The sequence below is a fragment of the Balaenoptera acutorostrata genome, chromosome 11 (assembly GCF_949987535.1).
Source record: "Balaenoptera acutorostrata chromosome 11, mBalAcu1.1, whole genome shotgun sequence".
Lineage (NCBI taxonomy): Eukaryota > Metazoa > Chordata > Mammalia > Artiodactyla > Balaenopteridae > Balaenoptera > Balaenoptera acutorostrata.
In genome coordinates this window covers 84,852,737-84,867,336 of record NC_080074.1, presented here as the reverse complement: position 1 = coordinate 84,867,336, position 14,600 = coordinate 84,852,737, and the positions used below count along the sequence as shown (strand labels likewise).

Genomic DNA, 14,600 nt, shown 5'->3' with positions numbered 1-14,600 from the left:
TAACCAAAGCTGCACAGGCAAAGTGCCAAGTGAGCATCAAAGAAACAAATGCTATGGGAGCTCAGATGAAGGACTGGTCCCAAAGTCCCCAACCAGACAGGGAAGACTTTGTGAATGAGGTAGAATTTGATTCGGACCATTCATTCATAGAGCCATTCACTCCTGAACATTTATTGAATCCCTAGGCTGGGCCAGCCATGGTGCCAGACACAAGGGATGCAAAGACGGAAAACACGTGGTCAACCTCAACCTCTAAGGAATCATAGTTTACTAGACAGAGCCTGATGAACTCATGAAGAGGCACAATAAAGTGGTAGAAATGCTACTGAAGATGTCTGCAGGATAGAGCAGAAGCGTACAGTACCTAGTGGACAATTCTGCCCAGTGGGACACAGGATCAGAAAAGGCTTCCAAAAGAAGTTCATGAGTTGAGTCCTCGAAGAGGAGAAAGTGACATGAGAAACGGCACAACACATCTAAGGAACTACAAGGGCTTAGTATAGCTGGTGCACAAGAGGGAGGATGGGGGATGGGAGAGATGGAATAAGAAAGGAAAGATGGAAAACTTGAAGAGATTAGATCACGAAGGATCTTACGGACTACGGTAGAGTTTGCCTTTATAGGGAAAGTGACTGATTTTAAGCAGGAGAATAACGTGTGTTTTGGAGAGATATCTTTAGAGGTAACGTGATTTTTTTTTTTAGTGTTTAATTAGATGTGGCTTCTACTTGCCATGAAGAGGGGAAAATGGATTCTGGATTTTCCAATTAGTTTAGGTGTGGGGGAAGTCCAGGCACAGCTTGGCAGGAATTTCAAAGTGAAACGCGTGCCTTCTGGAAGCAGTGGTCTGATCCTGCATGCAAGTGAGCACACTGCTCACTGGAGCAGAGCCCCGAATAGATGAACGACGACTCTCAAGCCACCCCTCCTGAGGTGAACGAGCAAACAGAATGAAGAAGGTTCTTCTCTCCCCACACCAGTGAAAGCTGGGAGAGGCAGCAGGGTAACGAGCACTGGGAGATTTGGGGCAAAAGCGAAAGGGAGAGTTCTGAGCTTCTGAAAAAGCATCTGAGATGGGTGGTGAACCATGTTATGGGAACTTGTTTTAATGCCAAATACTGTGCGAGGCGTTTATATATATTACCTCATTTAATTAATGCACTTAATTCTTTTTCTTCTACATTTAATTCTGTGATGAGTCAAAATGTTGTCCTAATTTGCTGAAAGTAAGCCTAAAGTTTCCCTAAGCAAACCAGAATTTCTGGTATCATGTTAGACAGGATGCTGCTAAGAAATGTTCTGCTTCACCGAATAATTTGTGAAGCTCTGTAGTTACTACAGCAAATCAAATGAATATAAAATGAAAGTGTGGTTGTTTTTGGGTGGGGGGATAGTCATGAGAAGCTTAACGAAAAAACATTACTTTCCCTGGGTTTCTATAACAAGTAAATAAGAAATACAAAATAACAAAATGTAACAAATGGTCATGATGCTAAGCAGGTACCTGAGTTTGTGTATTTCCTCCTTCAAGCAAGGCAATGCCAAGTAAAATGCCTTCCGAAAAAATTCTGTCATTTTTGGTGTTCACTATAACATCGATGACAAGTTCAGATGCACCTTCTTTATCCAGTAGACACTGAATATCTGACATGGATATCCCCATCTTATCTGAATCTTGTCCAGAAAAGCTTCCTGTGATTAGGAAAAACAAATAAATAAACCTTTGTCAGAAGGCAAAATTAATACTGATGTTCAAATCCATTATTTTATGAACCCAAAACTGTGCAAAGGTTTTTAATAGTGCTTTTTAAATTTATTTTTCCACTTTTATTGAGATATAACATTGTATATCAATGATATATAACATTGTGTACGTTTAAGGTGTACGACATAATGCTTTGATATATGATATACTGCAAAATGATCACGACAATAAGATTAATTAAATTCATCAGCTCATACAGTTAATTTATTTTCCTTGTGATGAGAACTTTTAGGACCTATTCTCTTAGCAACTTTCAAATATGCAGTACAGTATTGTTAACTATAGTCATCGTGTTGTATATTACATCTCCTGGATTTATTTATTTTATAGCTGGAAGTTTGTTCCTGTTGACCCCTTTCCCTTGATTCCCCTACTCTCCACTCCCTGCCTCTGGCAAGCACAAATCTGATGCCTGTGTCTAGGAGTTTGGTGTTTTTAGATTACATATGTAAGCGATAGCATGTGGCGCCTGTCTTTGTCTGACTTAGTTCACTTTAGCATAATGCCCTTGAGGTCTATCCTAGTTGGCGCAAATGGCAGGATCTTCTTATTTTTGCTATGGCTGATAATAGTGCTCTTTAAATGATTTTTATATTTGTGCTACGTTAAGTAAAATACTAGAGTAGCACTGCATGCAGACACGCTCTAAAAATCCGAAAATGAGGAAAAAATGATGAGTCTTGCCTCCTCCTTGTGCAGATTTGCAGTAGGCTCCAGAGAGGTGTCCGTTCATACAGATACCATAATCGCCTCTAAAGTACCGATTCAGGAGTATTTTTCTTAATGTAGTACCCTAATAAAAAGGATAAGGAAAGTGTTAGTTATTGTTTCTTTTTCTAGCAAAAGAAAAAATATCAATACATTAAAGTGCCACTTAAAATGCATTTTATCAATGATTTGAGACATGGAAAAAGTAACTTTATACTGCATAATATTTTCTGAGGCAAATATTTCCCAAGAAAATAACAATAGTTTCGCTTCTCCCAGAAATAAAGAATAAAATATAGTATGAAAAAAAAAATAGTATGTTCAATGGACTGTACTAGGAAAATCACAAACACTATACATTTTAAATTGTTTCAAAAGTGTTGGTAAGAATATTTATGGTGGCTAAAGAAAACACAGATTAATAAATACCTTAAGAATTGGAAAGAAAAAGCCTTAGTTAGAGGGGCTCAGTAAAAAGAGCTAGAAAAGTGGTGGGTATACAGCAGGTGCTCAAAAAATTAAGCTTGATCAGACAAAGAGAATTATATTTAAACTCCAAGCGCCTTATTCCGAAGACAGTGGACAAAAGACAGTGTATCAAACATGTAATTCAAAAATTCCTAAATCTTCAATTTTGTACGGATTACAAGACATTTTTTAAATAGTATATTTTGCAATATAGTTGCTTGCATGTACATAAGAAATATAGATAACTCCAAATCTTCCAGTTTACTGGTTATTATTTTAAGAGGCGAGAGTAATTTTTAAAGTATTATTTAAAGACTGTATGTTTAAACTATTTAAATTAACACCACAACTGCCAAGGTAAGGAAATTGTGGTCCAAGAGCTTATGTAATTGGCTGCAGATCGTGCGGCTAACAGGTGATGGAGTAAGACCTGAACTCAACTTTTTTTTTTAATAAATTTATTTATTTATTTATTTTTGGCTGTGTTGGGTCTTCGTTTCTGTGCGAGGGCTTTCTCTAGTTGTGGCGAGCGGGGGCCACTCTTCATCGCGGTGCACGGACCTCTCACCCTCGCGGCCTCTCTTGTTGCGGAGCACAGGCTCCAGACGCGCAGGCTCAGTAGCCGTGGCTCACAGGCCCAGGTGCTGCGCAGCATGTGGGATCTTCCCAGACCAAGGCTCGAACCCGTGTCCCCTGCACTGGCAGGCGGACTCTCAACCACTGCACCACCAGGGAAGCCCTGAACTCAACTCTTGATGGCAAAACCCAGCCACTTCCCCGTGCTGCATTGCACGCCCCCTCCCCAGCAGGCCTCCCTTTTATGCTGAGACAGGTGGCTCTCGTTGCTCCTTCTCTCTCTCTTGCTTTGGTTGTCCTTGTTTCTCCAGCCCTTCACCTTTTGTCCTCAGCTCTTCTCCCCTCAGCTTCCTTCTCCCCATCAGCAACTTCATCTGACCCTTGCTTGCACAATCACCTGTGCAGGTTTCACTGCCAAGTGTGTTTCCTCCAGCCTTGACCTTGTTTTCCTGAGCCTCTCTTCCTGTTTCCACTTACATTTCCTTATCTACATCTGGAGAGTCTACAGGCACCTCAAACTCAACTTCTCAGAAGGGAATATTCCTTCTCTCTTAAACCTGTTTCCCTCTCAAACTGAAGAAATTCAATTTATTTCAAGGAGATCACATCGTTCTGGTCTTTTAGGCTCCAAACTTAAGGGATCATCTATTAACCACCACCCCCCAACTTGACAATGATTTGTGAAATCCCACCTATTCTACTTTTTCAACGGTTGCTTCCAAAAGCGTCTTCACACATTATGTTATAACCAAACTGAACTATGTGATGATTCCTCGACCACAGTTTTCTAAGTCTTTCTCTTTGTTCACAGCATATTCTCTGTCTGAAAAGCTCTTCTTCTGCTTGTTTACGGACATGTCCTATCTTCCCTCCATTCTACAAATATTCGTTAGGTACCAAGTGTGTTTTAGGCACTATCTTAAGTGAATAAGATATAACCCTCCCCTCAAAGAATTTGCAATACCATTGGTTCCATGATAGAGATGTATACTAAGCCCCATGGAAGCACTTAAGGGCAAACAGCTGATTCGGAAGAGGCTTTACATGGCAAACCTCCCCTGCTAATTCAGACGATCATCCCAGCAAAGCTGTCCTGTGCACAGTGTGGAACAAATATGTATGTCCTAAATGTCACAGTGCCAAGAATTTCAACAGGCACCCAGAGCCTTATAGCAACTTTCATTTATTGACACTTAAATGTTTTAGAACACAGACATTTATTATTGCCTCCTATTTCATGTTTTCTTCCTCTAAGACTTTTTCACATAAGGGTGTTGTGAGTAAAGGTGATGATCAATCTTGGAAGAGAGAGATAGTGAGGTGTTAAGAGCTTATTCTACCAGTGAAGAGAACTCAACTCACCCCTGTCAAACCAAAGTGGGGCACTTAGAGAAGACATAAGAAATGAAAATTTCTTTTTTTCTTTTAAAAGAAAGCCTTTTGAGTGAATTAATTTCATCTGGCCAAAGAAGCATCCTTCCAACAGGGGAGGAAAAACAAAATAAGACATTTCTTTGGAATCAAATGGGCTTTTACTGTGTATCTCATTACAGCAGAAGGAGATGCTACGAGAGACCTTTTTAGACCCATCAATTATAAGGCTGAGGTTGTATGCTGGGGAGAAAGACATGAGAACCCATTGACTGAAGTACTTAATTTCTTTAAAGGGGACCTCAGTTTGCTGCACTAATCATGGTTCTCACCTCTACACACGAATGGATTGCTTCTCACTCTAACCCGGTAACATACAGTTGGCCCAGCTGTAATAAGTAAAACTGACAAACGTGAAAACACAGGACTGTTTTTCTTGAAATGGCACAAGTCAGTGTCACTGTCTGGAAGAGAACCTGTCGTGAGTGGAACCCCAGGTCCATGTGAATGAGCTCCCTTTTTATTCTCTGTAAGAGCCTTTTAACCACATTAATCCAAGAACTCAACCAAGAGATAGAAAAGCAATAGTTTAAAGGATAAATATTACAGAAAGCTACACTTTACCCTCTGTTTTTAAAAATGCTCTTTATATTGCTGGAAGAATAAAGCTGCTCAAAACCAATCAGACAGTGGAGGTGTTTCATATCAAATTAAAATAAGCACCATACTTGCCATCATTTCCAAATTCTTTTCGGGCAGATGAAATCACAGGTGCTTATCAGATTCATAAACATCTAAATCAAATGAGCAACACTCTTCTTATCTACTTCCGGCCTAGTCAGAAGCATATGTTTTCTAACTATGTGACATTCAGAATGCCACCGAAAGGGGACGGGGGTTCCCTATATCTCTGTTCTCAACTCTGGAACCACACTGCCAGCATTTCAATCCCCTCCATGCCACATACTACCTGGAATATCTTAAGGTACTTCACTACCCTGTGTCCAGTCCCATGATTGTCAAACGGAATGATCGTAACACTTACTCTCAGAGGGCTTCAGTGATGACTAAATCGGGGAAAATACGTAAAGTACTTAGAACAGTTCCCAGCACATAGTAAGTGCTACATAAGTTGTGGATAATTGATGCTGTCGTTGCTAGTATATTAATATTATTCAGATCACAGAACAGTTTACAGTTGACAAGGTGATTCTGTACCTACTTTCTCACTTTATACCAAACCATCCCACATACTAAGAAAATGGCAAAAATAATAAATGATAAACTACTTGAAAATCCTCATTTGTCCACTATTTTAATTAGTCCTTGGAATTATATACTTGTGAGCTAATGGACCCGGGGCTCACAATGGACCTTCCAACTTCAACTAGGTAGAAAAAATTCTACATTGGTTCAAACTCCATAGTTTTCAAAAAAGGCAAACTTTGGTGCTAAACATGAATGAAGAATGGGCAGAGATGGAACAGGATTCTGTTCTGTTTGTCTTAATCGTCCTCATTTAAGATTGGAAAACTTTAGATATTGCCACATCACAAGTTTAGCAGAACTGATTCCTGTTGTCAAATACTGAGTTCTGACTTGAGGCATGGGAGGCAAGTATTACGTCCCAACCTGTCTTGGCCTTACAGTGGTGACAGCTCAGAGGCAAGTCATTTACACAAATTCCTTTAACTCAAATAAAAGTAATTGTGGAGCCATGGTCAGAATTTCTGGTGCCAGGGTTATAAATAATAGTCTCAGAGCTATAATTGCCATGGCAGAAATTTGGGAAAGAACTAAAAACATATTTGGAAAAGAATTCTACAACAACTGAGAAGTTCAACTTCTGTACTCGTTCTTCAATTCCAAAATGAATTCCTGACTGGGCTTCCCAAGAAGGTGTCTTTGTTAGATTAGGCCAAATAGCAAGGAATGTCCTTCCCAGTCTTTTCAATATCAGAGTCAATTCCAGGCCACAAGACACAGCTTTTAGCCAATGTCTTCATGTGAATGCATCCCAGATGTACTAAATGTAATGTAGCCAACATAACTAACAACCACCTTATGAAATTACAACAAAACATCTCCATAAAAAGAGAAGTCACACTGACAGTTTGTGAAAATCTGAGAGGATGGGTTTTTCCTGGCCATTTCCTGTTGCATCAACTCCAATGGATCAAAAATTAACCACACAGCAGTTGAGAATCTGCCTGCCAATGCAGGGGACATGGGTTCGAGCCCTGGTCTGGGAAGATCCCACATGCCGCGGAGCAACTAGGCCCGTGAGCCACAACTACTGAGCCTGCGCGTCTGGAGCCTGTGCTCCGCAACAAGAGAGGCCGCAACAGTGAGAGGCCAGCACACCGCAATGAAGGGTGGCCCCCGCTTGCCGCAACTAGAGAAAGCCCTCACACAGAAACAAAGACCCAACACAGCCAAAAATTAATTAATTAATTAATTAATTAAAAAAAAAAAGCAGGCTACCATTGTAGTGTTCAATTTAAAAAAAAAAAAAATTACGAAGCTCAGGACTTCCCTGGTGGCGCAGTGGTTAAGAATCTGCCTGCCAATGCAGGGGACACGGGTTTGATCCCCGGTCTGGGAATATCCCACATGCCATGGAGCAACTAAGCCCGTGTGCCACAACTACTGAGCCTGCTCTCTAGAGCCCGCGAGCCACAACTACTAAGCCCACGTGCCACAACTACTGAAGCCCGTGCGCCTGGAGCCTGTATTCCGCAACAAGAAAAGCTACTGCTTGCCACAACTGGAGAAAGTCTGCACACAGCAACGAAAACCCAATGCAGCCAAAAATAAATAAATTAATTAATTTTAAAAAAATTAAGAAGTCAGAAATGATTGTCTTTCATGGATAGAAGGGATAACAAAAATGTATTAGTCTTAGAAAGGACTAAAGATTTTCTTTGATTTTCAAAGAAGCACAGCCCTGTTTGCCTTAATGGGAGTTAATAGCATTAGGAGTGAAGGTTTCAAGGACGTGATGTTTGAGGTACTGATTCCACCTCTGTTCCTGTTCCCTTGGAAATATCATACACTAAAGTAATATTTTTTCACAGTGTGCAATATCATCAAGACATCATGAAAATATGTCACCACAACCAGAATCCTAGAAAACTAAGCCCTCAACTAGAAATTCAAAAGGTACTGAAAATTGCAAACTGAAGATGCTCCAAGACTAACAGTTAGCTGCTAATCAGCTTGGATAAGATCTGTAAGGAGGTGACTGTATGTATCTGTAGTCTCCACACAGTCTTATTTTAACGTTAAACTTGATATTAGTCTAACTGGTGTTCCCCTAACCTCTTCATTAATGATAGCCTGTCTGGGGCTTCCCTGGTGGCGCAGTGGTTGAGAATCTGCCTGCTAATGCAGGGGACATGGGTTCGAGCCCTGGTCTGGGAAGATCCCACATGCTGCAGAGCAACTGGGCCTGTGAGCCACAACTACTGAGCCTGCGCGTCTGGAGCCTGTGCTCTGCCACAAGAGAGGCCGCAATAGTGAGAGGTCCGTGCACCGCGATGAAGAGTGGTCCCCGCTTGCCGCAACTAGAGAAAGCCCTCGCACAGAAACAAAGACCCAACACAGCCAAAAACAAATAAATTAAAAAAAAAAATTCCTATTAAAAAAAAAATGATAGCCTGTCTGATTAGATATTTTTCCTCATTTGAATTCCCAGGGGTTAAAAAGGTATATATCTAATTTCAAATAAATTATTCCAACAGCTGTATCCTAGTGGAATTACATTAGATCCGTCATTATAATCAACTACATCTTCAAGGAACTCCTTTGGCCAATCTCCTATAATCCAACTGGCTAATGGTTTGAATTTCTTGGTCACTGACTCCGAGGAATGTAAGCCAATTCTTTCCCCTGATGATTTTCCCCACTTTCTTAAGATAAGAAACATAAACTTCAATAGGAGCAGTTATTATATACATTCACAAGATGCTCTTCATCAATCCAATGACACAATCATGATAATTTTGAAAAACATACAGATGTTTCAATAATTCTGAAAAGAATTCTGAAATTCTTTTTTTGTAAAGGAGGTTACAAAAAAAAAGAATGTGGAAAAATTTTAAACCAATTATTCATACGCCACAATGGCAATCTACTGCCATCTCCTTTCTTCCCTTTTTCTAATTCACTGTAAAGACATTATATTTCTACTATGTGTCAGGAACTAGGAAAGGGGGTGCAAAAAGCAATTCTGCAGCATATGCTAAAAGAATTTTCAAATATGTAGAGGACATATGGCACTGTTTTTCAACATAAATAATCCTCACTAGACCATTTGATTCCATTTGTGAAATTTAAACATTTACACAGTAAATGATGATATTTAAAACATTTGATGATGATACTGGAGATAAGAGTGACTTATAGTCATCATTCTGGGTTTATCAAATATCCCAGCCTCTAGACAAACAAGGTTGCTGAGAAGGCTTTTCTTAGAGGATGAGTTTGTGCCCCCCTCTAACTAGTGAGAAGTAAAGGAAACTATTTATCTTCTCTGGGGTTTAATAAAAGCCTCTCAGTATTTGGTTTCCAGGAAGCATATGGACTGACATGAAACTCAACAAAATCATACACCTCACCCATTTTAATACAGGGTCTGCTTAAATTCAGAGGTTGAGAACTTATGCAACCCTTCACCCACAGTACTGGAGAATGGATCTTTCTGCTTGTAATTGTTTACCTCTCTGAGTAAGCAGTCTTCATCTCATCTCCAGAACATAAAGTCGAGAGAAGAGTAACTAATAAGACAATAAGCAGATGAGCCTTAGACACAATTTCCCTACTGAAGCAAAACTCCTTGACTCACACATCATAAATCACTACCTCATAAAATTACACTCAAATGGCAGTGCACACAACCACTAAAGTTAAGCCCATAATCCACTGGTTCACAGTATAGAAACTACTTGTTACTGAGAAAAATGGAATCAATATGCTGCCAATGCAAGCATGCACACTCACACCAAAGGCCAGGAAAAATGGAATTTCAAATGGTTAATTTCAAAGCTTCTGCAAGGCTTTGTGTACCTGAAGGATGATATGGAGAGGTATAGATCAAAAAAGATTCAGCTTATGGGAGGTCTCAGAGAACATAAGAGGACAAAGCAAGAAGGGGAGGAGATGGAAATAAATGAGAGAATTGACCTTGATCTGAATAATAATGTGAAGTACAATTGGAGAGTTTCCCTCCTGGACAATGGGAAGAGTGATATCTGTTTTAGATCTCAAGTGCTGTGATTCCTCTTATATTTCCACAATCATTTGGTAAAGATTGATACATAGATACAACTTTGCAAGATGGAGTAACAGTGGTAAGGAATAATATATAAAGTATTGAAATTCAACCTGTATCTCACAGAATCCACAAAAATCAATTCCAGGTAGGTTCAAGATTTAAATGTGAAGGACAAAATTGTAACACTTTCAGAGGTCTATGGAGGAGAGTATATTTATGATACAGGGGTAGGGGAGGATTTTTTAAACAATAAACTAAAATTGCAAACTATAAAAGGCTACAGTAAAATTGAGAGCTTCCATTAATTAAAACACATCATTAAAACCACAAACTGGGAAAAGATATTATATATATGTGTGTGTGTATATATATATAGTGTTTAAGGAATTCCTGCACACCAGAAAAAAAGCATAAATCATCCAAAAGAAAATGAGCAAAAGACTCAAACAGGCACGTCATGGAAGAGAAAAGCCAAGTAGCCAATAAACATAAGAAAATAGATAATCAACCTCACAAGTAATTAGAGAAATGAAAACTTAAACTGCAGTAAGAGATTTCTCACCTACACAACTGGAAAAAATTTTAAATTCTTTCAACATCAAGCTTTTACAAAGATGTGAGCAAACAGAACACTGAGAGTTGGGCAAATTGGTACAGCTACTTTGAAAAACAATTTGACGTTCTCAGTAAAGCTAAAGATGTACAAACAAACAAAAAAAACCAAGACAAAAACAAAACAAAACAAAAAGAAAAAAAGACAGAGAGGTAAGACCAGCACACTCCAGCCCTATATTCACCTTCCTGTTTCTATATTCACCTTCCTGTTTCAGTGTAGTTCATGAGCTCCAAGATGGGAATCTACCACCTACAACCAAGAGGGTCTTGGCCCACGGGGCAGTGAGAGGAGCACAGGACTTGGAAGAGTTATCAAGAAAACAGCATGGTAGAATACCCACCCCCTTACAGAAAGAGAGAGAGAGAAACCTAATCCCTTTTCCCAAAAATACTAGAAAGAAATTGTCCTTGAAAGGGAAGGAGAAAACTAGCACTTGCATTACTTATCAATCAATGCAAATATTTTGACAAAGGAAGTATGAAGGCAAATTTTAATAAGTTCAGAATATATTTAGAATTTCCTCAGATAGAAGTATCTACGGAGTCAATGGAATGAAGAGGAGCTCTGCATAGCACAACTTCAAGGGAAGCTCTTGAGAATTTAATGAGATGATATCTATCTGCACACAGTTTTACACATAATCATGCAATTTATGAAAGGGCTCAGCATTGGAAAGCTGTGCACTTAGTGAAAATGATAATGTTTTAGAGACCACACACGGCAATGAAGACCCAACGCAGCCAAAAATAAAATAAATAAATAATATTTTTTTTTAAAAGCGGCTTGCTCCTTTAAAAAAAACAATGGATTCACAGTGCAAAATGTCAGCAAGGATTATGGAGCAATGGAAATTTTCATACACTGTTGATGAGTGTAAACTGGCGACACCATTTAAAAAAAAATTGGTTTGATCTGAGTTCTACCACTGGCTTTGTGATCTCAAGAATTTTATTTAGCTGCCCTCAGACTCAGTTTCCCCATCTTTGTGTAATAAAGTCCACACTGTGGGACTATTTTAAGAAAAAGAAATTGTATATGGAAAGCTTTTTGTTCTTAGCCCACAATAAGTACTAAATAAACAGCTATTGTAATATTTTGTTTAATGCTTTAAAAAATAAACTTCATTTGAGAAAGACTTGCACAACTGGCATATATATGATATGACAATGCCCAGTGCCATGAAGACACCCACAGCTTTAAGTTCTGACATATATATCCAGTTCCAACTTTCTATAAATTTTTAAGAGAAGGCAAATGAAAAACGGCATTCATTTCGTAGAAGATCACTTTGAAGCCAACTTGATCAGTATGCTATGGTTTCATAAAAATAACACATTCACATGCATAAGTTTCAAGCATCCCTAGTGCATGTACAAAGCAGAACTCTTCAGAAGCCAATTTAGATCAACTTTTCTTAAAGTAGTGTTAGTGGGAAGACCAAGGGTCCAATGTTCTCTTAGAAAAAAAAGAGCAATATTTCTTGCTAATATTTGTTTTTAACATAAGAAATGTAAGAAAAAATATTTAAAAATTATCACACAATGTCCATTAGGAAATATTGTGCTTCCAAACTAGTCTCCGCATATGCACTTGGTGCCCCCCCCAATTCATTCTCTGTCATTCAGAGGGTTGTGAAACAACAGAGGACTAAAACTGAATATATATGAATTCATAAAATGCTTACAAATCAATGAGAAAAAAAATCTGGTGGAAAAGTAGACAAGAGAACTGAACTGGCATTTCTTATAAGAAACACATTTGGCCAATAAACATGAAAACATGCTTGCCTTTATTAGTAATTAGGGAATATTAATTAAGATTATGCTGAAAAAGAATATATATGTAACTGAATCACTATGCTATACACCTGAAACTAACACAACATTTTAAATCAACTATCCTTTAATTAAAAAAAAAAAAAGACTACCATAAGCCACCATCTTACACCCACTAGATTGGCAAAAATTCAGAAGTCTGACAAACTGAAGTGCTGGAGAGGATGTGGACCAGTTGTAGGAATGAAAATTGGTACAACCACTTTAGAAAACATGTTCTCACCCAGCAATTACATTCCCAAGGAAACATGTGCTCCAGGAGACACATAGTACCACATCCTAGACATTTATATTAGCATTGACAGCAAAACAAACAGGCAAAAAATAAACCAAAACACTGGAATCAATCCAAATATCCACTGACAGGAAAAACAGATCAGTAAATTGTAGTATATTCCCAGAGGGTAATAATATCTTTGGTAAATATAAAAAAAACTTGAGCCTCAGCAACACACAACAACCTTGATGAATCTCAGAAACATGATTTTGAGAGAAAAAAAAAAAAGTCCTAGAAGACATGTAGTGTGGTATTAAAACTGAGAGGTACTAGTTGCCCCTGCCTCTGGAAGGGGAGGCCAAAACACATAGGTAGATACAAGCTATTCTTCAGTTGGCTGGGGGATTCATGGGTCTTCATTACATTGTTATGCTTCATAATTTTAAATGATGTTGTATATATTATTTCATATAAATTCAATATTATATTTAAGCATCATGATGGTTGCTTCCTGCATATCATGTTCTGTGGCTTTTGAATACTGACCCAAACCCATAGCATGGCTTAGGTAAGGACTCATGATCCAACATCTACAATCCTGAACCACTGTCATCCTTGTTCTCTGAATCAATCTATATCTTCCTCCTGCCACACAGGCCTTTCAGTGTCTCATCACGTCTCCTCTTCCTCAAGGCGTTAGCAGACGAGGTTTCCTTTTGCCAGCCATACTTTCTGTGCACCCCCATCCCCAAGTACTCCCAACTCTGCTTAGTTAACTCCTACTCAACCTTTAGGTCTGAGCTCAGCCATATCAGAGTCATTCTCTCTAACCTTACTAAGCTAGTTCTCATTCAGTCCTCTCATAATACCCTGCACTTCATTCACCAAGTATTTTAGTTTTATAGCTATTTATATCAGTTTTTGAATGGTTTCTATCTCCTTCTACTAGATTATAAGCACCACCAGGACAGGGGCTGTGCTTTTCTTCCCCTTTTTGGCTGCGCAACAAACAACTCCAACACCTAGTGCAAAACCTGGCACATTACGTACTCAATAAATACTTCTGAATGAATGCCTAAACCAGTGATTCTGAGTGAGAGATCACTATCTACCAAAAAAGATTTGTACTGAGTGCCACCTATTTAAGGACTGCAATATATGATATCTATCATGTCTTACAACTTGGGCAGATATTTGAGATATACTTAATGTTACTTGCATATTAAATGTTTTTAGTGTACAAACTCATTAACTATAGTTTTATGGCTGAAAGAAGGAAGTTATGTTGGAATCCAACAAGCAAAATGTTAGAATACCAAAAAGAAAAAGTAAACAATTCTAACATTCAGTCTGAAAAATTGGAAGGTAAAATATTAATCAATGATTGTGATATGGCCTAATGCAAGAGGATACACTAATACGCCGCAAGTCTAGTCTAAGTTCTTCCCTGTCACCATATGTCTAATGAAATAGGATTTTCATATTTTACTGAAAAACACAGAAACCACCTTGACGCTGTACATCATGCAAGGATCTGACTGAGCAACATAATTCTTAACATTATGTAAATGTATCACTTTAAAAGATACAAAGTTACTATTTTCTTTTAAAAATACTATGTTTGGGTGTGCCATAATTTATAACAAAAGATCAAATTAAAAATAATTCTATTTTATCTCATTTTCCCCTCATCAAACGAAAATCATGTTTTTCTTTAGTGTTTTCTTTAGTGACAATAAAAAATTATGTAGGTCTAATGTTGATGATTT

General features: G+C 38.3%; 1 protein-coding gene across 3 annotated transcripts in view; it reads right to left on the bottom strand.

The window, feature by feature from the left end:
* The window catches only part of ITPR2 (inositol 1,4,5-trisphosphate receptor type 2), a 521,140-nt gene that overhangs the window by 167,915 nt on the left and 338,625 nt on the right, over positions 1–14,600 (bottom strand). For all 3 annotated transcript variants that reach the window (XM_057555894.1, XM_007194868.3, XM_007194867.3), the window contains exons 38-39: positions 2,450–2,558; positions 1,505–1,692 (exon numbers count right to left, since the gene is read on the bottom strand). In XM_057555894.1, coding sequence (XP_057411877.1) covers positions 1,505–1,692; positions 2,450–2,558 — 297 coding nt within the window. The remainder of the gene's footprint in view (positions 1–1,504; positions 1,693–2,449; positions 2,559–14,600) is intronic.